At 42.8% G+C, this 25,746-nt stretch overlaps 1 protein-coding gene across 1 annotated transcript in view; it reads left to right on the top strand.

Moving 5' to 3' along the window:
* Positions 1–25,746, top strand: part of LOC104540797 (phosphatase and actin regulator 1) — a gene marked incomplete at its 3' end in the record, with an annotated part of 59,411 nt that overhangs the window by 32,870 nt on the left and 795 nt on the right. Inside the window, exon 7 of the mRNA XM_010184684.1 lies at positions 22,067–22,122. Coding sequence (XP_010182986.1) covers positions 22,067–22,122 — 56 coding nt within the window. The remainder of the gene's footprint in view (positions 1–22,066; positions 22,123–25,746) is intronic.

Raw genomic sequence — 25,746 nt, forward strand, 5'->3', positions numbered from 1 at the left:
AGACTACGGCTGCTCTGCCACACATCCTGTGAGAGAGGCTTTCTAAAGCACTCAAATCTTCTTTGAGTTTCTTAACCCCTCAACTCTAGTGAAGGTGCTCATTAGCAATTAGAGATTTTGGCCCACTGCTTTTCAGGAATGCATGTCAGTGTCTTTACCTGTTTTCCCTGAATTACTTCTATCCTGGCTTTTCCCGCCTGCTGGAGTAGGATGATCTAATCATACAAAAATTATGGTAATCCAGTATTCTCATAATCACATTGCTGATAATCAATGTTAGGGGTACTTCTTGATAGTCGCAGTATTATTACTAGTCAGCATCATGTCTATCTCAGCAGCACACACCTACCGACCTTGGGGCAGAAGGCAGGCTGGCTGCAGGTCCCAGGGCAGCCTGGCTCCAGGTCCCAAGGCAGGGGAGATATATGAAGGCTGTCTACAGGTAAGCTGTGCGTGTCATGGGACTGTTACCCATCACTGGCAGGTGCCACAGGCAACCCAGTAAGACTTTGCAGCCCAATAAGATTTTGTGCTGTGCTGCTGCCAAAAGCTGTCAGTTGCAGGAGTCACATTTAACCCAAGATCATGTCCGGTGTGAAAGCAAAGAGAAATGAGGTGGAGGAGCAGTCCTTTGCACATTAACTAAATAACTAAATAGAAAATAATTAAATTAGAAACAAATAGAGAAGAGACTAACTTATTGCAGTGTCCACACACTACCATTTGTCTCTCTTGTGACTGTGAGTGATGGACATCTCGTTGCTTGGCTGGATGCTGTGAGTGTGTCACTGTATACATTCTGCTGGCTTTAAAGAAGTGAATGAATAGCAAGGTCCTTCGTCAGATATACAGTGGTGCTTTGGGTTTTTTTGTATGGCCCTAGATTTATTCGCTACAATACCTTATGGGACGCTGTCCTTACACCAGCAAGTGGAAAATCTTTATCTGAAGCAATATAAATGATATATTGCAAGTATCACGAGGCAAAGGATAGGAAGTATGAAAAGTGATCACAGAGACACTGTCTGTGTCATACAGCATATGGCTGTAAATACATACGCGTGAGATACAGACATGCACACATGCTAGATGTGTTTATAGTCCCATTGATGCTTTGGAAATAGCACAGAGATGTCTGTGACTGAGAAAGATAGCATGAAAAGTCATAAATCTTTGTTATGGAGCAGCAGGTTTGACAAATGATGGTCACCTACTGCCTCAATCAGAAAGGTAATCTGCTCTATGCATTCCCTGATCAATACTACATCTTCCTCAGCTGTGCTGAAAAATGCTGCCTAGAAACAGAAATCCTGTGATGAAATGAACTTGGTGAATTCCCACAAGTATAAAAAATTGCCATTGATTTTTAAAATGTCATGCAGCTGCTGTGAGGTTTTTGGACATGTTCACATTGGGTGCTAGTTGTCCGTGTGTCCCTCTGCATGAGAGAGAGTACTCAGGAGAACGAGGAATAGAGTACGTTTGTAAACAGAAGGAGAGACATAAACCAGAAAGAAGAGTAGAAAAATTGGACAGTTTGGGAAAAGGATTGCGTTTTTGGCATCACCATGAAGGTGACAGAGATACTACCACAGCTGAGGAAGGGTCAGTCAGCAAGGCCTGCACAGTCATTAAAATGCACAGCAGTTCCTTCAGAGGCATGAGGGGACTGAATAGTCTGAAGTGATCGTTTCTATTTACTAAAAAAATAGGCTGTGAGGAGATTTAGATTTTTGAAATGGTCAATTATTTAAACAGCATTGCAGTCCTGTAGAGGGGAGGGTTTATTCAGCCAGAGGTTGGCAGCAAGATGGCCCCTGTTGAGCATGGCCGAATCTCCTCATGGCTGTTCCCCATCCAGTGCTGTGGAGAGTATTTTGTGCCCTCCCCATCTCTGAGTCATTTAGGGATAAAAAGAGTGGGCAGACAGCAGGATTAAGCTTTATTCACAGACCTTGTTTTGTTGGGTAACGTTTAATAATTTCTTCCTAATTACCTCTGACGTCTGCAATTCTCACACTTATTGTTAGCTTCCACTAATGAGAGGAAAGCAAGTGCCTAAAGCAAGAGCTCATCCTCAACAGCAGTGTACGCGCACGCGTGTGCGAAGCCTGCCCTTTTGCATGTCGAGTGCTGGGGATAAATCACACGGAAAATGGGATTGTGGTAAACAAGCTCATCTAAATCCTGGATTAGGGGGGACGATGCGACAGCACTAGATTCATGAATGGCGAGCGACCGAAAAAAGCCACGAAGGGCTGAGCCTGGGTTTTAGTCATGATGGTACCTAGGGAAACTGGCATTTCCCCCCCCACTTTTAGTTGAGCTTTGTAAGGAAACTGTACTTTTGTGAGGAACCCCAGGGGAAGGAATCAGGAGGAAGACAACAAAAGCAGATGATTATCTATAAGCAACAAGCTGAAACCAAGTTTTCATTACACACCTGGGCTCAACTGCCAGGAATAGATACTTGGAGCAGAACTGACCTCAGTTCTGTGCAGGGTTACAGGTGAGGTTGGCTCTCAGTGCCCTTGTCAGCCCTGTTTTCTGTGATGGATGTCCTGGCAAGCTCTGTTGCACTGAACGGAAAGGTGGCTTTGTAGTTAAAACACTCTGGGAAGGCTGCATCTTCCATAGGCTTTCCAACCTCAGGCAAGCCACTGAAAGCAACACATATACATATATTTTCTATTATTATTTTTATTTTTATATATATTTATATATTTAAGGTATGTTGAGGTCTCCAAAGGTACATATGTACCTATGATCTTTGGAAAATTCCACTAGTTGACAAACTCTCATTGACAGCAAAGTTTATGTGCTTTTGAAAAAGTACACAGGTATTCAGGATCTCTTTAGACATCTAACTCGATGTTTCAGTAGGACCATGATCCTCATTTCTGAGCATGGTTTGGACTTGTCTCTTTATATTAGGAATTTTCATAGGTAACATCATCATTCATCACAGAAAACGCCAAATCTCACATCACGAATGATGTTATTACAATTGTTCTGATATGAATCTCAGCAACTAGCAGCATGAATTTGCTTCATCTGAGTAATTTGCTATGGCAAAAGGTCAATGGAGCAATCAAGGCAAAGGGGAGGTGACAGTGGGTAATGTCACCACAAAACACGTAACCTCTACGTGCTCCTTCATCTGTGGGATGACCAGTGTCCTTGACCTGTGATCTGGATGGGCCCTGGCAGTGTGACTTCTCCTCTCTCACAGCTCTACCTCAGGATGGATGAATCTGTGCCACCACCAGTTTCACTCAACTAGCAGATGTTTTACTATGTATGAAAGCAAAGGCCTCAAGAGTGGATGTAGTTGTCCTTGGGCAGATGTGTCTCTCTGTGTTAGAAGGTAGGGCTCCAAATGTGCAGAGACAATCTATTTCTGTTACTATAAAGGAGGAGGAATATTGTGCTGAGGAGAGGCTCTTAATGGTAGGCAACGGGCAGCAGGAAGCAGCATTTGAGGGTAAGGTCTTCCCAGAGGCACCCATGTGGCCACTGATGAAGTGGAAAGTGTTTTCTCCATGTCAAAAGTTCATCTTAATCAGAGATGTTGCCAGCCCAGGAAGGTATTTGTTATTCCTGGGGTCTGTCACTGCTCCCATTGCCTGCTCTCATGGAAGCAGTGCAAGCCACTCCATGCTGTCGTTGCAACATCTGTTTGCCCCATCCTTTCCGTGCAGAAGCTGAGGCAGAATACATTATGGGGTTACAATTTTCCCTTCACGCTTCCCATCCTCTTCAGCCCCCTGACACAGCCTGCATTTGAGGTCTAACTCGGGCTGCCAACACAGCTGAGACAGATGTTATTTAGTCTACCTTAGTTTTCTTTGCAGTTTCAGCAGGGTGTGGTATCCTTCATTTCCTGCTCTGAATTGATTGCAGTGTTGCTTTTAGTTGTCAAACCACTGTCAGCTTTTACCTCAGAGGAAGCCACATTCTCTGCAGGGCAAAATAATTCATGGTGATATAATGCAAGCTTGTGGCAGTAATGAAATAACATATGTTGGTAGTAGAGTCTTTTATTTCTCCAGTAAACAAGAGGCTATGTGGCATCCATGCAGTGCTCTCTTTTGAGTAAAAGAATGCCAAATATTCATAAAAACAGATGAAACAAACGCAAGCAAGGAAGTACCTGATTCAAAATATTATATTCTGGCTTTAAAAGAAGAAATCAAATGTGGTGGGTTTTTTTTTTTCTTTTGCTGGTTAATGCTTACAGACTTAGCTGTCTTAACATTAAGAACTAGCTCATAAATTTCCACCTTGAAAAATCTAACCATAAATCTTGATGTTTTGTGTCTGCTGATTGTGGGGAGTTAATAACAATCACAACAGTTGCTCAGTTTGGTTGACCTTGTAATTTCCATAAAGGAAACAAATCAGATGGCAGTACAAGTACATAAAAGAAACAGACTGACAGACATAAATTTCGCTTTATAGGCTGATGATTGTAAAACAAGAAATTCCTTTTTGAGCAAAATATGAACCGAGATTATTAACTTCTGGGAGACCAGAAGTTAGTTTGCCTTTTTTTTCCTCCGCTCTTTGGTTTATTATGGCCTATTTGGCAACACACATGCAGGAGATTAACATGGGTAATCCTCATAAAGGAGTCAGACATATAAAACCCTTTTTATTAAATTCTAACTCAAATCAGCTTTTAATTACATATATGCTCATATACCTGCACTGTGACTATTAGTGTGAGCACAAGCAGGACTGCTAGAGAAGTTTGTCTTGTATGCATGGTCATCTATGTCCAGAAATGCAAGAGTTTCATATATAGGTTATTGTATGTGAGTAAACAGAGGTGACTTTTTGAAGAGTTTGCAGTAAATAGGATTTAATGGTTTATATGTTTGTTTTAAGTAGGACTAAATGTACCATTTATATAGGGACAAATGTACCAAGAAAGCAAATAATACTTACCATTATACCTGATACAATTAGTAAGGTTGGAATTTTGCATGTTTTCCCTAAGACATAGTGCTAACACAAGAATCACTTAGAGATGAACAGGGACTTTTTTTGCATACATGCAGAAAAGTTGCAACTGGTCTTCTAGAAGCAAATGCGGATGAGAATTACACTCATATTTCAGTGCACTGGGATTCATAAGCACTGCACAGACCATATGTGGGGATTAAACTAAGTCCTTAGCCTCAGACCATGTAAAATTGCCTTTTATGTTAAAATTAGTGAAGAGAAAGTGTTCTTATGTGCAGTAGACCACGTCAGTGTGTCTCTAAGTATACAGCCTGTAATATTCATTGCTTGCCTTTCTGATGATAAATAATTTCAAACCAGCAAACTACAGGAAAAGCATGTTAGCACCAAGGTAAATACAGTAATCTGGTTCTTCACTGACATCTCTGAATTCAGGAGGCAACAACACTAACAGGTAATGAGTAATTAACAAAATAAGCATTCAATATATTGTATTTGCTAAATGAGCAAGCATCTATAACATCAAGCTGGACTAGTTATCTTGCAGAATCTGAGTTTTTCAGTGTGCTGGAAAAGTCTTCACAATTTCCTTTGTTGCAGTAATCAAAGCAGAAACCATCTTCCTGCCTTCCTGCAATCAACTGGCTTTGATTTAAAAGCTAGCCTTGCAACCAAGAGACCCTGATCTCAAACAGTGGGGGCTGCAAAGGCGCCAGTCTGCTCCTTCAGTGTGGAACAGGAACAGTGCCAGGGCCAGGGCCCCTTCTCCTGCACATGCTCAGACACCTGGTGAGATGGTGGATGGCAGCATTTGGAGGAGCTGGTGGTATGGCAGATGACAGCTTGGTTGCACCCAAGCCCTGTGACAGTACACAGGGAGATGTAAACTGCAAGTAAATACTGTCCTCAGGAGGCCTTCACAGAAGCTACAGGAAAAGGTCCCTGGCCATTTGCCATGAAGGCCTTTTCACGGCCCTGTCAGCTGGCCCACCTCCAGCTAAGCTCATGAATAGCATGAACAACGAGCTCCTTTGGCCTGTTTGGCTGCATGGGGAAGTCGGAGAACCTGGCCTATGGTCCCAGGCTTTCTTAGGGGACTCTCTGTTCCAGTGCAAGTAGTTCCCTGCCCCAGTATCCAGGTTTCAGCTGTGTAAAAGAAAGAGGGCAGGCAGCACCTCTGTCAGAAATGGATTTGTCTGCAGTCAGGTTTACAGGTAGGCTCAATGCACTGCAGCTGCACGTTAGTCTTGAAGTGGGGAACAACTTCCCTGACAGGAGTTTGATGCCTTCTTGAATCTCTCCATCAGGGCATTCTCCAGCTGATCTCAAAACCTCCCTCTGCTGCATTTCAGGAGACACAGTAGCTGATGTCCCAGGACCAGAGCAGCTCCAGAGACTCCTTCCCTTCTCTTTACTGAGTTAACAACTGAGTGTAATTGTCTGGTGTTCTTCACCCTTGGACTGGGCCAGAACCATTAACCCTTCCGTCATTTAGACAGACCTATAAGGCCTGAAGCAGTAGGACAAAGGATAATCGTTTTAAACCAAAAGATGATAGATTCAGACTAGATATAAAGAAGAATTTTTTTGCAATGAGGGCTATGAAACATTGGAACAAGTTGCCCAGAGATGTGGTAAATGCCACATCCCTGGAAACATTCAAGTTCGGGTTGGACAGGGCTCTGAGCAGCCTGATCTAGTTGAAGATGCAGAGGAGTTGGACTAGATGACCTTTAAAAGTCCCTTCCAGCCAAAACTATTCTATGATTCTATGATGATATTCTGAGACAAGAGAGACCTGGGCAATTGCAGACATCATAGTTCTGTGATACTCCACCATCCATTTCATCTTCCCTCTCAGACTAGCAAAGAAAGTATAATACTGCACTGCAGTTAGAAGAGCTGCCAACATTTTACACAGCATTGTTTAATTCCAGTGAGTTAAGGGTTCCATCATGTTTCCTAATGTAACATGACAGATGAAAAGAAGCTCTGCAGCAGTGAAAATATGTGATTTGTGCCTCTGAAACCCACCACACGTGACACATTTTTGGGAAGTAGTTTTATTCTGCTTTCTCTTGACTAATTCTTCTCTTCAGAGTCTTTTTCTGTCTTATTTATCCTCGTATTTCAGTAGTGCTAGTAGCCCTCCCTCACCTCACCCCAGCCCCGGTTCAAGATACTGTACAGCACTTGGCCTGAATCAAAATGATTTAGGAGCAGATATAAAGAGAATGATGGAGAAATGCAAGGCATCAGTGGGGGAATGCTGCATATCACAGTTCACTTGTCTCAGCATTCTCTCTGATCATTGTGCACTTGGTTGCCTCAGATTTGATTCTCTCACCTGCCCATCACTGTACCTTGCCTTTCTCTCAGTTCTGTGCATTTGTCACTAGACATGTCACATTTTAACAATTAGGGCACCTGTTAAAATCTTCAAGAGAGAACTATGCTGCCTCACTATTCAGCATAAAAGAGTATCTGAAAGGATGAAATTGACCCAGCAGTAGTAAAGATTTACTGCCATCTTTATTTTCTTTAATGTTTCTTTGATCTAACATGGCAACTGGGAGAATTGCCCAAAGACTGGAGGAAAGCAAATGTCACTTCTATATATTCAAGAAGGAGCACTCAGGGAATTACAGGCTAGTCAGCCTCACCTTGATCACTAGAAAAGTGATGGAGCAGCTAATCTTAGAAACCACATCGAGGCACGCAAGGAACAAGAAAGTCATCAGAGGTAGTCAAAATGAATTCACAAGGGGAAGTCATGCTTGATCAACATGATGAACTGCTACAGTGAAATAACTGGCCTGGTAGACAGGGAGTGAGCAGTAGATAGTGTCTATGTAGATTTCAGTAAGACTTTCAACATTATCTCCCATAAGATCCTCACAGTAAAGTTGTTGGACTATGGCCTGGATGGACAGATGGATTGAAAATTGTCTGAATGGCTGGGCCCAGAGGATAGTGATCAGTGGCACGAAGCCTAGTTGGAGGCCAGGAATTAGCAGAATACCCTCAGCAAACTTGCTGATACCGAAAACGGTGAGGAGTGGCTCATGCACCAGAGGATCATGCCACCATCCAGAGGGACCTTGACAAGCTGGAGAAATTGGCTGACAGAAATCTCATGGAATTCAACAAAGGCAAGTGCCAAGTCCTGCACCTGGGAAGGAATAACCCCAAGCACCAGTATATGCTGGGGGCAAATCAGCTGTAAAGCAGCTTGACAGAAAAGGATCCGGGGGTCCTGATGGACACCAAGTTGAACACGAGCCAGCAACATGCCTTGGCGGGGAGAAAAGGGCTAATGGTATCCCAGGCTGCATTAGAAAAGCTATTGCCAGCAGTTCAAGGGAGGTGATCTTTCCTCTCTGCTCAGCACTGGTGAGGCCACACCTACAGTGCTGTGTCCAGTTCTGGACTCCTCTGTACCAGAGAGATATGGGCATATAGGAAAGAGTCCAGCAAAGGGCCACAAAGATGGCAAAGGGACTGGAGCAACTGTCCTATGAGAAAAGGATGAGAGAGCTGGGACTGTTCAGCCTGAAAAAGAGAAGGCTTTGGCGGGGGGTATCTTATCAATGTGTATAAATACCTGAAGGGAGTAAGTGTGTAAAGGGGGCAGAACTCTTTTCAGTGGTGCCTAGTGGCAAGACCAGAGGCAGCAGGCACAAACTGAAACACAGGAAGTACTGTCTGAACATCAGGAAACATTATTTTTTACTGTGCAAGTGACCATGACTGGCATAAGTTGCCTAGGGAGGTTGTGGAGTCTCCCTCCTTGGAGATATTCAAAAGCCATTTGGACAGTCCTGGCTCTAGGTAGCCCTGCTTGAGCAGGGGGCTTGGACCAGACGACCCTCAAAGATCCCTGCCAACCTCCACCATTCTGTGACAGCACAAGGTATCAAAAGAGCTGACAAAGTCTTTGTGTATTAGCAACATCTTGGCATTTTGAAGTGCACAATGCTGTTAGCTGGGTTTTTTTGTGTGCGCGCCTTTGGCAGTGCAGAGTAGCCAAGTTCTGTCTCAGACTTTCCCAAGTCCTGACTCCTTCCACTCACCCCAGTCTAAGCTTATTGTGAATGTGTCTCATAAAGCTATTCTGATACAATACTTGACAAACTTCTCCTGCTTTGGGTTATTGCACAATGGTTGTGCCAGTACAGACAATTTAGCTAGGTCACAAGCCTTGACAAATGCTTGCCTGTGACATGTAGACCATAAAAGTCTCTAGCTCACTTCAGTTCCTAGAGAGTATGGGGTTAGGCCTTGAGACCAAAGCCATTGCGCTTCACTCCATGGAAAAAATTACCAGGACTTGGTTTCTAAACAAGAACTCTCAGTGTATTCACATGGAAATCAACTCCAGATGCCCCACTTCCCTCAACAAACATTTCTCTCAGCCTGCATCTCCCCATCCCCTCAGTCTACCTCTGCCATAGCAAAAAAGAAACCAAAACAAAACCCAAAAAAAAAAACCCCACCAAAGTCCCAGTTTCACTTCCCAGAGTTTTTTTTAAATCCTTGCTCCTTTGTATAGCTCTTTTCTCCTTTTCTAGCTCTCCGAAGCAGAACCTTAATATCTGCCTTCAAAACTTTCTGTCTCTGGGTGGATCCAGAGACATTAAACAGCATTTTATTGTTCTTTCTCAGTTTGTGGAATCAGGAGCTTGCTCCTCTCAGAAACATCCCAGATGGTCTGCAAGGGTGCTCTCTGGTAGGTATACAACACCAATGATCTCCAGTAGTGCAGAGGACAGCAATGTTATAATGGTCCTAGTAAAAATAGGATGGAAGCATGTATTTGATGCACATTTTGCCAAAACTACTGCTCATAGGAGTTTGAAAAGCTGTAGTAGTTGTGAGATGTTTTTCCCCCCTCTTCCCTAGCAGCTGACATTCATTAGCTGGGCTCAGCAGAGCACCACTGCTGTCAAGCAGGTGCAAAGTTGTTATTAGCACCAGGTAATCTCCAGTCATGAGAGTGGGCTTAAGGCCCAATAAACTGTAAGGTACAGATGTAAATTCAGTGTGCTTGTAAAGTCCATGTGGTGGGGGCTGGAAGGAGGCACTGAGAGAGTGCATTCTTTTACTTCAGCTCAATGCTGATGCATGAGAAATTGCATGTTTTGAACTAATCATGAGGTTGAGAAAAGCTGGGAAGCAGGCCCTGTATCTGATCACCCAGGCCATCCCAGCACATTTTAGTGCCAATCTGCAGCCTCTCATAGCAGTAGGTGCAGTTTCCAGTTTTACAAACACATTGATACACGTTCAGGAGAGATTTTGTCAGGGTGACTGTGCTGATTCCCTCTGCTACCTCTCTCCAAGCCCCCTCTCCTTTCCTGCAATGCAGCTGGATATGGAGAAAACAAGCGGATGCCACAAAAGCAGGGCACTGAAAGCCCAGGACAGAGGTATTTCAGTCCTGGCATCTGAGCATGCCCTCAGGGAAATCCAGGCTTCTGCTGTGGCACGTCAGCAGCCATGAACAAACAAACTTTGCTCATCTTGCATACAAAATATTTAAAATATTAACTTTCTTCAGCCTCTCTGCCTGAATGCCAGCTACATAAACTATTCAGACCAGTAAGAAGCTCAAAAAACAACCACCAATTTAAGGCAGTCTTTCTTTTGAGGGCAAACAAGTGCAAAAATATGGGTTTTAATAGCACCCTCATTTGAAATGTCACAGGGGAGACATCTACAATGCTGTCCCAATGGGATTTAAGAAGTGAAGTGTCTGAAGTGTAAAGGAGAAATGACTCTTCAGGTCCAGGAACAGGTTTCTCCCTGATCTTGAATACAGAATATGGAAGATGTCGTTGGGCATTCCTTCCCCCTCCTTAGTTCAACATCAGCTCTAATTAAGGGAAAAAATAATGAAAAAGCTACTGGTCTCCCTCAGCAGCTAGATTGTGATAATGAAGCAGGTTTTTACATTGATAAAGTGTCAGGGGGAGCTGAGGGATGTGCAGGCGAGAGTACAGGCACCTGATATTAGTTGGAAAACTAAGTAGGAGTGGAGAAACTTCAGTAGATGTTGAACTGAGACCTCAAAACTTCAGGGATAAAATGGAAAAGGCTGATGTCACTCTATGCAGAAGACAAAGAGAAAGGCTTCAGCCTGTTCAGCATACCACGTAGGGTTTGTATGTCCCTCTGGAGGCGTTTTGTTTCATGGGTTGGTTATTTTTGTTTATTTTGAAGTTAAGAGTATTTGCCTGGAAATAGGATCTTTGTTACTTTGGAGATTATTGATACCTGCTGCTAATTCCTTATTCGATGTAATAAGCCTCTTTGTAACATTCCATTTGTTTTGCTGTGGAAATACTTATGAAGCAACAAAAAAAATAAAAAAGGATTATCACTTTATGGTCCAAATTTAGCATCCCGGTAATTATGTGTGTCTCAGTAACTTTGAGAGAAGGAAATGTAGATAGGACAAGAATTCTCCCAAAGAAAAAATATCTTCTTATGCTTTTAGGCCACTAGATTGAAACCTAAAGGTGATGATATAATTGTGAGCAAATAATGTCTAATATCTTGTCAAAATAACAACTGTGCAGTTCCCTAAGGTATGGGTTTGTTTTTTAAAAAATTGTAACCAGCTGAATAATGTCACCTTTATTTTTAAACTAGCCGTTCTTGGTATTTTCTGTCTCTGGTGTAGCATGTTTTCACTGATGTGCCATCGGATGCTACGATTCAAAAGAAAGTATTTCTAGGTTTTGCCAGTGCATAGAGGCAGAAGTAGGCACTGGCAGTGAAGGTGTTAAATACACATCATTTAGAAGAGGACAGGTTGTGTTCTTGAACAAGATGGGAATTTATTCAGTAGAGTGGTGAAACATGCCAATCTCTAGAAAGGTAAGAACTGAATTCACAAGCAGTGATGCAGATGCAAAAGAATCATCATTGTAGAGCATGTGCAAGGACCCAGTCTGATCAGCAGGTCCCACAGGTCCAAATGTGGCCATTAATTGGCTGGGAATGACCAGGACATCTGTGCTGCAGCTGGTAAGGTGGCTGCTGGTGAGAGCTCTCCTTGCAGCCTGCTTCAGTAGATTTGTGCTTGTAATTACCATAGCAGTTACTGCAAGAAGAGTTGTGTCTACTGGAGTTGGCTGAATAAGGGATTTTTTGCATTTGGTACTCAAATGGAACAAAATAATTAAAAAGTGGGGTGGGGAAAACTGAATAAAAATAGCAAATCGAGGAGCTATTTTTTATTACAAACTGAAAACTAGCATTTCAGGTCAGAACCAAATATTTTATCCAATGTATTTTTTAATGCTTTTTTAAACTTTTTTTTAAGATAAGTATATCTAGTGAATTGTTTTCTCAGCTGAAACTGTTCATTAAGTTTGACCTCAAATTGCAGATAGTTTCTGACCTGCTGGAACTCATTTTTTTGGCAGTTTTACTGTTTATCATAAACATTTCACCCAGCCCTAAGTCTTAATCTTCAAGTGAACGTTTTAGGTCACAGCCCTTTGCAGTAAGTCATTGCTGTTTATCATCTGCCTTTACAATCTGGGAGATCCGAAATCCCTCTGGTAAAAAATAGTTAATCACTCTTAAAACTCTCAAATTTGTTCACTTCCAGGAATTTTCTACTTCAGTAACAAGACAAAGTGTGGGTACCATGCTATTTCCAATGCATCTGTTCTCCTATAAACTGAATTATTGTGGTTTTGAATTACTAACACTGCCAACTTCTGTTGTAAAAGCATTTATTTGAAATTCCTGTATTCTTGCTGTTCCAAGTCACTGAGTATTGTAGCTTTTGATTAATTTCTCAAAAAGTGGATATGTTGCTTTGATCGACATTACCAATGTAGTGTGCCTATTTGGACATGAATTTGATTTCTGCACTGGTAAAATGGTCTGTAATAAACTAACAAAGTCATGGGATATACACAGTTCCTCTCTTTCCATTCTTTGTGCGGTCTGTAGTTGCTGCAGTAATAGAGGAGACTTTCAGGTGTTGAGCTTGCCACCTGTAAGCTGGTGAAGCTCACTGCCCAAGTTTCCATCATTAAAACCAACAGCTTTTTATATTTTAGACTGAGGCTTGCCATGATGGTCACAGATTATTTGGACCGCCAGCCAAAATTGGTTTGTTTCTGTATGTGTTTTAAATGTGCCTGGCTTGATATTTTAGGATTACAGTTGTGTTAGTGCATATGTGAATGAAAAGATAGGGTGCTGCTGTCCATTTATAATCACCACATAGTCACTGTGGTCCACAAAGGCTCATCAGGAGGTGTGAGCTTCATACTAGCTAAATATGGGGAAGATGGTTCCTCCATTATGTGCTTCAGCCCTTAACCCTTCATTGGAGCCAGCAACTGTTTCTCAGTGCAGTCAAAATTTAATGTCTCTGGGAGCAGATTTCTCAGAAGAGAATCCTTAGAGGAAAGGAGTGCTGGGAAAGATCATTAGAGGATTGTAGGTGGTTTAGAGAGTGGTTTTCTGCTCCCATTGTCATCCCTCAGCCTCCCTCTGTGGTTTCTTCCATGGCCCCACAGGCCTTCTTCCCACCTAAAGCATTGCTTCCTCTTTCCATCCCAATGTCACCATATAGCCACAGGAATAACTGCTTTACTCCTATATCAAACCATGCTCAACCATCCAAGCTTCCTCGAGCAACAGAAGCCATGTCAAGAGGGAAGGAGGCTTCACTATTCTGGTTCTTGCTTGGAGATGGCTCTGCTTTTAAGAGAGTAACTTTTATGGTAAAAAGTAGTCATGTGCTGGAGACTAGATGGATACCCAAAATTCATTTAATCCAACTTGCTAAAAGCACCAGGGGATGGTGTCACAGTTCCAGTCACAACTGGCTTGGTTGGGAGACAGAGCTGAAGGGGTCTGGGCCCCTGCTTCAGGTCTGTTTGGCAGAACGGTCCATAGGATAGTCCAGGAATCCCTTCAGCAGCAGCAGGTTGTGCATGCCTCTGCAGATATATTAATGGTAATCTGGTCTCCTACAGTTCTTCCAAATACAAGGTTACACCTCAAAACTGGGTTAAGTGCAGAAGGTGGCAGGAGAAGCCTCCAAAGACTAGTGTTTGGAGGAAAAGACTGTTGTATTTAGCCAGAAAAAGGCAACTTACTATGAGGAGTAATGCACATAGTGTTTCTAAGGTTTAGCATCTAGATCTTTCCTTCAGAAATGCATCTGTAAGGCCTCATTGCTGTATGTTTGTTCACAGACACAAAACCACATTACTATAGAGAGAGGAGATTTTAAAACAAACCAGGCACAATAATGCCTATACATAGCAAGCATATCTGTTCAGCTCAGATTGATTTTCGTGGTACCATTTATTCAAGTCATTCATAGATTGACCTTGAACTGTGAATTGTGATCTCTTTAGCTTTGTGCAATCAGCTTTTAGTTCAATATTATCACTTTTGGAGAAGCAAGTGTCTTCTCACAATGCTGTGCAGAAAGCAGAAATCGCTAACATTTTAGAACATTTTTTTCCTTATTACAATGGGTCCTAACATCCATCTGTTTTTTTCTGGCATGCTTTGATTTTCAACCAGCATTTAGTACATTTTTTCCCTCTGGATTTCTAGTGCTCAAAAATATCCCATTTTTATTGTTCTGAAAATATATTCTTGAATTAGATACATAGTAAATTCCTTCCTCTAAAAAGATTGCTCTTTGTTTCCTACTGCAGTTGGTTATTTTGTTCTTGGGATTAGGGATAAGAGATTTGAGAATTAATGCTGCAAAGCTCATGTGGTGTGACTATCTTAATTCTGCCATGCCCTTTTTTTTAAAGTCATTGTAACTTGCATGACCATATTTTATGTGAACAGCCAGCATTTGGCTAAAAGGTTTGATGTTAATGAAACAGTATGGTGATAAAGCAGAGGAGGCTCCATTTTAAAGCTTGAAGTGCAAGACATGAGCTTGCGTGATCTTGCAATGTCAGTAGGCATTTTGAAGTTAGTATTATTGAAAAGGGGGCTGAAATCGGAATTTGTGTGTAAAGCCCACTTGGCTTTATCTTTAGAAAAGAATAAGAAATTAAGTAATTCCTTAGGAAAAATGCAGGTGTCTGCATTGTGATACTGTGGTCTAATGAAATATTGATGGCTTGGGCATGTCATTATTCACACAGCTATAAACTCTGCTTCTACTCAGTGTCATAGGACTATCTAGTCATTCCTTTATTTCTTTTAACAAAATACAGAGTTCATGGCCCAAGATGATTCTGCTTTATTTGGGTATTTTAAAGAAATATGTTCTGTATATGACAGGCAAGATTTTAACTCTATGCAGACATAATGAATTGTTGAAATCTACATTTTGAATATGATTCTTTTTTCCCCAGGAGACCTAATCTGGGCAGCCTGTTCTTTTCTGAGGAGCTTGTAACTTTCCCAAGAGTAAAGCAAAATCATAATAAATCAATCCCTTGGCAGAAACAGAAAAGACTGCATAATTTTGAGCTATGAGTCAAGAATGGATTCACATGGGCTAAAGAATGAGAAAACAAATCGGTCAGGTTTAGAGTTTTAAACAAAGGGCCAGCTTGGTGATATTTTTCACTATCCACAGATGCTTGAGCAAGCAGAAAATTTGCTGATTAGTTTTCCTAAAAATCCTCACCGCAATCTAGACTAGGCAGTGCTTTAAACTTGATATTGAAGCTGTTTCTCAACACAAAACCAAGTCTGGGATAAGCATAATTTTTGGGGGTAGTAAAAGACTCCTTAGAGCCTAAATTACAATTTGAATAATTTTAGCTGAAAATCTGATTTTCCTGCAGAGCCCAGCTGGAAACATGACAGCAGATGTGTTACGGGAACTGTTACTCCATTGGTTCACATGCTCCATGTTTCTGGCGGTACACGAGGAAGAGCTGCTGAGCAAAAAGCTTTGCCTCCCTCCTCCAGGCCATGGGACTGCTGTAGCTGTGCTGGACTGCCCAGGGAGCAAACTGGGATGCTGAGGCAGCAGAAGCATCTTGCTACTAGGGGACCATCAGAAAGTACTTATGTCTTCAGCTGATACTTATCAGTTTTAAAATTTTCACCAAAAGCAAGCACTTCCTACCAAAATTGTCTAACTAGTTCTCATCTAAACTCTGTCTCAGGGCTATTCACCCATTTTCCCCAGGGATGAACAGGGGTCTGTGCCTGCTTTGGGCTGCTCAAGTCATTGCCACAGGCAGAAGCATCAGGGGCTGAGTCTTTAAAATCAACAGGGAAGTGGAAAGCAGTCATTACATGATAACTGAATTGTGGCGAACACTCCTTATGCTTTTATTGCCTTAATTTCTCAGGAAAAGGAGCTATAAGGCGTATTATCATGACTGATACCAGGAGACTTGTCACACAGGAGGAGAGCTTAAAGGAAGAGATAATGTATCCTACAAATTAGTCAACATCTTAATGGAGTCTAGTACAGGAATTTTAATGGTGTAAAACTCTTACATTTGCTTCTTTGGGTAGGGATTTTCTATTTAATACGCCTTCCGTTTATTCACTCATTGATAAAACTGTATTTAATCCCATTTTATAAATCCTGTTAGGAGAAGACAGTTCTCTGTAGACCCTAAAGTCTGGCTGGCAATATCTGGACTCATACGTCAGGGAAAGTGAACCTCCAGGCTTATAAATATTTTTTTGCTCATTGAGCAGTGCCGTAAGGAAAGGAGGCGGTTCATTCCTGTCCTCTGCTAACAGTTAGCTGGCAGAAGCAAATAGAGGATTTTTCTTCCCCTCCATTTTGCTCTTCCAGTTTTCTGTACTTGGCATGGGAGTGCAAATAGCCCCTGGTAGCCTATACTTCATCAGTATTGCTTTGCTATCAGCATTATTACTGGGAGAGGCAAGCTAAATTAAGCAACAGTAAGGCTCTTTACTCCCACTGAATTTTCCTCATGTCGAATTATATAGCAGATGTAAATCAGCACAGTTCTACTGGCTTCAGACGTGCTCATTTATGCCAACTAAAGAGCAATATGACAAGTAGTTCTTTGTGGCAGCTGGCTTCTCATATGCCCGGGTCAGATTTACTCCTCTCTTAGAGCAGTCTCTAGGGTGGTATGAACCCAGTTGCAACTAAATAAAAAGATTTGCATCTACAGAATAAATTTAGGAGTTGCTCTAGAGGTTATGTATGCTCCACTCTGCTTAGACATTATTTTACATTTGGGTGACTTCAGTCGTTGGGAACAGCTGTGTGACCGTGGCTGGGCTGAGAGATGTTTTGGTGATGTTCTCGATACCTCATCATAATGCTGGGTGCCCTGTTGTGACCACCCATGATCTGTTTGCCCATCAGTCCTGCTCCTGGGTCATGCACACCAGATGTTACCATTCAAGCACTGGAGAGCTGCTGGGTTCTGCCTCTTGTATCTGCAAACACTCACTTAATAAGCCTGGCAAGTATATGGGGCATCATTTTCCAGCAAGCCCTGTACTACATCCAGCTGTTATGGTTACAGATGACCCCATAATAAGCTTTTAAATTTCCTTGTCCTCTGGGTGGAGGCAAAGATGAATTCCTGGTACCCAGAAAACACATATCCAGCACCATCCTGTTCACGTAACAGCGAGCTGGATGGCATTAACCAGGTCTCTATCAGAGCTCATCCACAACAAAACAAGAGATGAAGGAGAGAAAACCCATGACTCCTAGTAGGGGACAGCCTAGGCAGCCAGGAGTGCCTTGCTTCAGAGGTGCCACCAGACAAAAGGGCTGCAAGAATCTGACCCTCAGCCCCACAACTAGTTGGCCACTGTCCTGGGAGCCCTCTGGGTATGGCCACACTGCAGAGCAGGGTAAGCATCACCATGTGGGCTCTTCATTTAAGTGTTTCCCATTGCCTGTACAGCCAGTTTTTCCTTTTACTGCTCCTGCAGGACACTGCCACATGGAGCAGAAACTTCCCCTTCTGAGTTCCCAGTTTGCTGGGCTCCGAACACTGGCATCCATCAGTGAAAATGCTGCCTTTCTTTCCCCTGGCTCCCTGAAGAGAGTGCACACCCACCAGCCAATATTTTAAGTCTACAGCAACTGATTTGGCATGATTGTCCCTCCTGCCCCCAAACTCCTACTCATCACCATGATGTGCCCAGCCCAGCCCAGAGCAAATTAAAACAAAAGTGAACAAAAAAGCTAAAAAAACCCCTAAACAAACAAAAAACCCACACCACATAGCATCCTTATGAAAGGCTGCTCAGCTCTTGTTGCGTAGTTCCAGCACAAGGAGCATGATACATTTTGATCATGCAGGGAATTAATTCAGAAAATTGGTTTACTGTCAAGTTTATCTTGGTAAATGTGAGCAAACTGTTTTATTTTTCACTGACAATCTCATTTGTATATTATCTTTTCAGTGAAATCCTAGCAAGGCTTTCTTTATGTCACCGTAAATCTTAGGAAGGTTTTCTTCATAGTAAAAACTTTGTCAGGGTATTTGCAAAACTGCTATTAACAGTACTGCAAAAACATACGAAATATAAACCAGACAATATGTTGCAAAGCACAAGTCAGAAAAACCAAACATCCCTTCAATACCTGAAGCTTATTGCAAAACTCCGTGGATGGTACAGTGAAGGTCAAACATGTTCACACAAGAGATTTTTAGCTCCAGAAAGTGCTGTTAAGGGTTGTTACCTGTTAAGGCCTGTCTTACCTGTTCCTTGGTTGGACACCTGTGCTCATATAGCTCCATGAAACAGGCAGGGTTCCCTTTCTGATCAACAGCAGCACCACACATCCCACTCAATTCTTAAGAGTTTTCACGAGCAGATCTATTCTTTGCTGTTGCACCAGGCTCCTTCCTCAGCTCCATTTTCTCCTGTTTAGTCTGATTGTGCCGATAATGAGACACTTGTTTCCTGACCTCTGGCCTCTTGACAGCCTCATGCAGCCCCTGTGATGTTAAATGAAATAAGGCACAGCAGCAATCCAGCAATCAAACCACTGAAATCAACCTCTGCAAGCTAGGTGGGCTTCATTAATATATTTTTATTCTGGGCAGCACAGGAGGGAGGGTAGGAGAGGGGAGATATCACGCCTGGTGTTTGCTGAGATCAGAGCGGTGCACTGGAGATAGTATGCTGAAATTTGGTGTTAAAAAAAAACCCTGTATCTTTGCAGCCATGGGAACAAAGCAATAGCTGCTTCTGTTTCTTGATTTACAGGATCAGTAACTCGTATCAAGATTTTCAAAGATGGTAACACTAACGGCTGTTCAACATCTGGCAAACCTAGAAGTTAAGAGGGAAGATAAAAAAACTAAAATGAAGCTGTTCTGAGGAACTGGTGGAGTTGTTTCTAAAGCTTAAACATAGTTTGGGGGTAGAAGTCACTGTGGCAGCAAGAGAAAAAATGAAATTAAAAGAGCAAGAGACCAAGAAAAGAAATAATTGTGAGAGCTTGGAAGCAAAGGGCTGGGGAAGGGGCTGCTTTGATTGAGGAGCTCATCAAGGAGGGACTCACAGTGAAGAGGCAGAAGCAGTCTCGATCAGTCCAAAAGGATGATGGAAATGGGGATGTAGCAGCAGTTCATGGAGTTGTAAGCAGACACTGGAATTGGAGGCCAGGCATTTCCACAGCTTCTATTCATTACCTTCTTTATTCTCCAGCTGTGCTTACCGCTTGCACTGTAAGGACTAGTCATGGTTTTGTTACACTACAAGGGTACCTTATCTTTTCCCACTGCCTAAGTCTTGCTATTAAGAATCTGTGGCTTTGTAAGAGTCCAGAAGCGATTGACAGCCCGCTAATGCAGATAGCTTCAGATCTCCAGACTGTATCAATTAAAAGTCCCATGGCTTTTTCTGCCATGTGAAAGCATCGCTTGAAAATGATGGTCATCATTTAGGCAGGAGCACACTGCAGCCTGAAAAGGGTGGATTATGTCATCCATGAAAGAATTTGACTGCTAGAGGGGAACACAGGTCGCAGGTATTCCTGGCTGGCGTTCACTAGGGGCCCCACCAGACAGCATGGGGAAGAATCCCACAGTCTATAGGTCTCTGAGCAGAACAGGAGCATAGGGTGTATATAATCCCAAGGGCATATTTGGAGGAAATCTCTGTCCTCTTGTGTGGAAGCAATGACACGGTGAAGTGAAAGCTTTGTTTAAATGCATCTACTTCGCTCTACTTCTACCCCAGTAAACACATGGAAGACTTGGTTCTTTTTGTAAATCGCCTATGTAGATAGATAAAACTTCTGCCTTTTGTTAGAGACACTCCAGTGTGAACTGTTCTTGACAGAACTGTTAGTGGAGTCCTCCAATCTCTGTTTTCTTGGGAAGAGGAGGACATTTTGGGGAACATTCTCTTCAGACTAATTTCTGCTTTTACTTGTTGTGTAGAAGCAGCTGCACACTAAATGGCTGGAGTCCATCCTTCACATCCCTCTGATGCATCCTCTTGAAAAGCATCATGGTGCAGTGGATTAAAAACATTGCATAGCTCAATTCCTGCAGACACACATGGCAGAACTAAGAGTGGCAACTTTTTGATTCTCTTATGTTGCTAGAAATAAAGTAGTTTTAATTGCTTTATAGTCCTAAGGTGAAGTCTCCCATTAGCAACAGCTACTGTGTCTTAAAGATGGTAATAGCAAGCACTTGAATAGCACTTTCTGTCTTCAAAGTACTTTGCAGACATTCTTTACTTCTGAATTAAGGATGAGTTTCTGCCCCTTTCAACGCTTGTTCAGTGAGATAAATGTTCAATCTGCCATAGTAAAGAGACAGAGCTAATTACTCCAGATTCTCCACTGGAATACGGCCATGTTCCACTGTTCTGTTTTCACGGTGTAAAGTGGCCCCAAAGGACGTGGGGCTGGTACCACCTCTGCTGGTGGAAACCTTCAGGCTATATGAAGCCAAATGCCTGTAGTGCTTCTGCCTTCATACAGCTGGTGTAAGGCTGGCTCCTAACCCCCACCAAGCACTTCAGCCCTGTGCACCGCATGAGGGGCAGGGGCATTGAAGTGGTGCCCAGGTGAGCTCCTGGCTCTGGAGAGGGCTGGGAATGCCTGTGTATCTCTGAGCAGTGGCTCAGCCCCTGTGCTGTGACGAGCCATTGTCATACATCCCTCATCCAGCCTTGCGGAGACAGCCCTGTTTGACTGAGCTTCTGTGCCCCAGGTGAGGGAAGCATTTGTGGCAGAAAATGAGGCCTTGCAGCCAGTGTTCATATCACACTTCCTATCAGTACCCAGTACCTCACAGAGGACATGATGAGCCAACTGGCAGAGAGTGGGGCCCCCAAGTTGGGAACATCTCTGAATGACCACATCTGAAGGAAGAGGCGGCTCTGTCCTGTCACTGGCATCACTGACAAAACTCCCATTGACTCAGAGGAGATCGTGAGGAGGCCGAACAGTGTTGACTTCTGATGTCATCTCCCTGGTTCACTTTGTTTTCCAAAGGCCCCTTTGTGCTTCTCTCCCTTGCTTTGTATTCTGAATATTCATACCATTTCTATGCTCAAGGTCCCCATTTGTAATAAGATTGCATTTGTTGTGACCCCATTACGTACAGGTTGACTAGCAAGTCACGCTGATCCTTTAATGTAAGATTTAATAAAAGCCATGAGAGGAGGAGGAGAGCTGCTATTGTTCTGCCCTCGGTGCTGCCAAACCATTCCCTGTTTTTTCTGTGGACTGTCTGTGTGTTCAAATGCTGTTTGAACGACCGGGGCGCAGTCAGGAGGCTGGCGAGAGGGCAGCGAGAGGGTTAGCTGGGTCTTAGCTAGAAAACTTGCGCAAGTCAGGAAGCAGGCATGGGAGGAAGGAAATTAAGTGGAGACATCTGTGTATCTTAGCTTTCAGCAGCTCTGCCTGGGGTAAGGGTGGGAGAGTCATGCCTAAAATGACATAACATATTTTGTCTTTCGTGAGTTGGAAAGAGAGGAAACTGCGAAAGCGAAGCATGGTCTGTGTCACGCATGGTCCGGGCGTACCAAGTACATAATGGAGCAGTGTCAGTGCTTTCTGCTCTGCATTTCACACCCCAAAATAACTCTTCAAGACAGAGAACTGAGGAGAATGTGATATGGTCCAAAAACTGATCTTGGACTTTTTTCGCAGACGACTGAGCCAGAGGCCAACTGCTGAAGAATTGGAGCAGAGGAACATCCTGAAACGTAAGTCTTGATACTGCTGACATTTAACTTGAAGCCAGCTAGTTTGGGTTAGGTTAGATGTGTGTTGGGTGTTTTTTAGAAAACATCAACTATTCTGTATGTTTATCATTAATAATAATAAAGTGCATCATAAATGCAAATAAGCGGGCAAGTCTGTAGCAACATGTAGAGCTGCAGAAACAATTCTTTAACATCAGAGTCAGTAAATTCACAAGAAGGAACAACCTATGGGGAAAAAAACGCAGATGTTGAATCTCTTTTGCAAGTCCTGTTCCAAACAGAGGGTCGGTGATCCTGAAAAGCCTTTATGCAGATCTTACACAGATGAGCTTCCTGTTTTAAGTTAGTAAAGACATTAGGGCATGGCTTGATTAGTTTTCCTAAAAATCTTCACAGGAATCTGGAGTAGGTGGAGCCTTTATTCAGCTAAAAAAAGAAACCAGCATGACACAGGATTATCCCCTGAAATGTTCCCCTGAAACTCTTCCTTTAGATCAGCCAAGAACTTGCTGGTAGATCCTCAAAACAATAAATGACCTTTTAAAGGGCCAAGATACCTTTTAGAGAGCCTGGTCTGAGTTAAGTTAGTAGATATGTTGCCACCAGTTTCAAGGAAGGCAGGAGTGAGTCTAGCACAAATCTCCTGATCTCATGAATGAGTGGGGGGAAAAAAGACAGTTTATTTACTCACATTGAAGTAGTTTGAATGTAAAAAGAAAAAAATATGTTTATCCAATTGTTGTTACTTTGGAAACAGAAAACAAAAGAAACAAGTTCTTCCCTTTTTAAGTTAGTAGATCCATAATTCCAGGGAAATTTTTAAAAATTACTACAGAAAAAAAAGTATTCCTAAATTGTTCCTTAAAATATCATTAGTCTCCTTAGGTAGGTCCACAATTTACCTTCTCTTATTCAAATAACTACATTGTACAGAATCACACAAATGTGGTAGCAGAATATTAATTGTCTTGAAATTAGCAGAATTGATTGATTAAATACTTCAAAATCAAATTCCTAGCAAGTTAATGATAGTGTTAACGCTCAGCAGGGCTTTTTCATCTGATATGCGTGGCAGACAAAGAGAAAGAGAGAGACACCAATGTCAGTGCAAATAGGAGACAAGACCGGATGTGGGCAAGCCCGAGGCTGCCAGGAAAGCCATTTATTTGGGGCCAGCCCGCTTTTGGTAGCTCCTAACTCCCCTGCCTGGCTGCTGGGGGAAGCCAGGGGCAGAAACTGGGAAACGGATGACACATCCAGATGTGATTGTCTCACTGGGGAAGCAGCAGAACAGCTGGAGAAGGGGGACCTGCGACGTGACTGACGCCAGGCTCAGGCTAGGAGGGACAGAGCTGATGTTGTCATCCCAGGGCTTGCCACCAGCATGACCCAACATGTGTCATGCACCACCTGGCATTAGTGCGTGACCAGCAAACAACACCCTGGCACTGCTGAGGGTGGCTTGGGCAGTCTTGGGCAGCTGCCTTGGCACCAGTGTTTGAGCCAGCATCAGCAGAGTGGCAGCATCTCCAACGCTGGGTGCCTTGCTGAGATTCCTAAAGGTCACAGTGCCAAGCACAGCTGTCACATAGCAACCTGAAAATGTCTTACATTTCAGAGGAATTATCCTCTGAGTCACATTGGTTTCTTTTTGAATTGAATAAAGGCTCCTAAATAACACAGATGTGTTTGAAAATATTACCCTGAATCCAGAACTACATTGTATTTCCTAAATGGAATTTTTGTAGCTTGGTTCCTAAGCATAGATCTGCCGCAAAACATGTGTGTCTTGGTAGAAAAACAACTTCTTAATTACAGGAAAAAGTAATGTGGTATTTCCAAGGCATCTCAACTTTTAGTGAAGCACAGTGGGGAAGGAACAAACAATTAAAATAGTTACATAATTTTTAAAAAAGAAAGCATAAAAATGCTCCACTCTTAAGAAAATAAATATAAATAGTGTCTGGTTTGTACAGCATCACTTTTTGTTCTTTCCATAGACTTCTGAGAAAAGTAATTATAATAGATATAATGGAGCCTAGAAGAAAAAAGACCTAGGAAGTAATAATGAAAAGAGTGTGAATTCTCTGCATAAATACCTCACAAAAATGATGGTTGGGTAGGCTCTGAGGCTCTCAGACTGTACTGGGGGACATTTCACACTGGCACAGAAATCAGGCCTGAAAAAAAAAACTGCACCCACACCCACCCACCCACCCACACAGAGGTCTAGAGGAACAGAGCATCTCCTAAACAAGTAAGATAAAATAAAGCAACAGTTTTGTAGCTTCACAAGATTGGCATGACTTCATTAACTCTACAGAAATAGCTAAAATAAAGTCACTTTCTGGTTTCAGAGGAGAATGTATTCCTAATTCCCAGATTTATACCTGACCGAGGTCTTCAGCCTGCCTGGCTGCCTCTGAAGGTGGGTGTCTGGGCTGAGAATTGAGGAGAGTAGACATCATATGCCAAGTACAAAAATGAATGACCATAACTAAGATTTATACATAACTCTTCAGCTGCTTGCAGTTCTGCCCTGACTCTGTGTGGGCTCTGTTTAGCACTGTGTCTCCATGGCTTAATCTTGCAAGGATTTATTAGTGGCTCTGCTTTTAAAAGTAGGCATTTGCAGTACCAGCTCCTCAAAATCTGAGACATAAAGGGAAGAACAAAATTGCTAGAGGAGTAATTGCTAGAGGAGAATCCAGCCTAGTAGGGACCGGAACCATTGAAAGAGGAAAAACCTATTTATCAGTGTAGTTATTCCAGTTATCATTTTAAAAGCCATTCAGGACTCCCTGCTGTCTTCTGTTCTTTTTACTCCAGTATCAATTTCCTTCCTCCTGAAAATGTAAGCAGTATTTTTTGTAAAGTGGCATTTAAAGATCAGAAGAGTATTGTGAAACTTCATATCACTGACTGATGTTGATCAACTCTGGTGGCAATTTCCCAGCCCTGCTGAAGTCAGTGAGCAGTTGTGTCAGACCTGGCAGCTCCACTGTCCTGAGCAACAAGAAACCTGGCTTCCAGCCTAGCCCTCCTCACCTGCTCAGAGCCTTCTGTGGCCTCTGAACCTTAGCTCTTATTTCTGTGTGAGGAAAGTCCCAGTTCTGGATGTGTTGGTTTGAAATGTTGCATCCCCTCCACTGTGGGCCAACTTCCATTGGGTTAGGACCTCCTTGTATTATTTTTTGGCTTGTCCCCGTTGGTTGGTGGGAGTGCTGACCTGTGCTGTCTGGGCTGAGGAAGTTACGGCTGGTCATTTGTTACGGCCACTTTGACAGCGGTGCCTGCTTCTCCTGCAGGATCAGCAGAGAGAAACATGGGATTCTCCCTTGGGTTTAACTCAGTCCAAAGTTGGACAACTTAAATCGAGACACCTATCCCAAACTGGCCTTTGTCTCCCTGGCCTAGTCTCCCCTGCAGAAAGTTACTCCTGCCTGAGCTAGTCCTATCTGAGTGAAAACCAGATCACACCAAGGGCACAGGGTACTTGCTGAGGGAAAGTTGATGAGTTGTGTTTGCTCTTATCTGTTATGTATGAGCATGATTGGAGTAGGGAGCAATTCAGCCATCAGCGAAACAGATCCTAGCTGACTGGGGAGCCGAGTACCTAGAAAC

Source organism: Mesitornis unicolor, unplaced genomic scaffold, assembly GCF_000695765.1.
Source record: "Mesitornis unicolor isolate BGI_N332 unplaced genomic scaffold, ASM69576v1 scaffold16955, whole genome shotgun sequence".
Taxonomy (NCBI): domain Eukaryota; kingdom Metazoa; phylum Chordata; class Aves; order Mesitornithiformes; family Mesitornithidae; genus Mesitornis; species Mesitornis unicolor.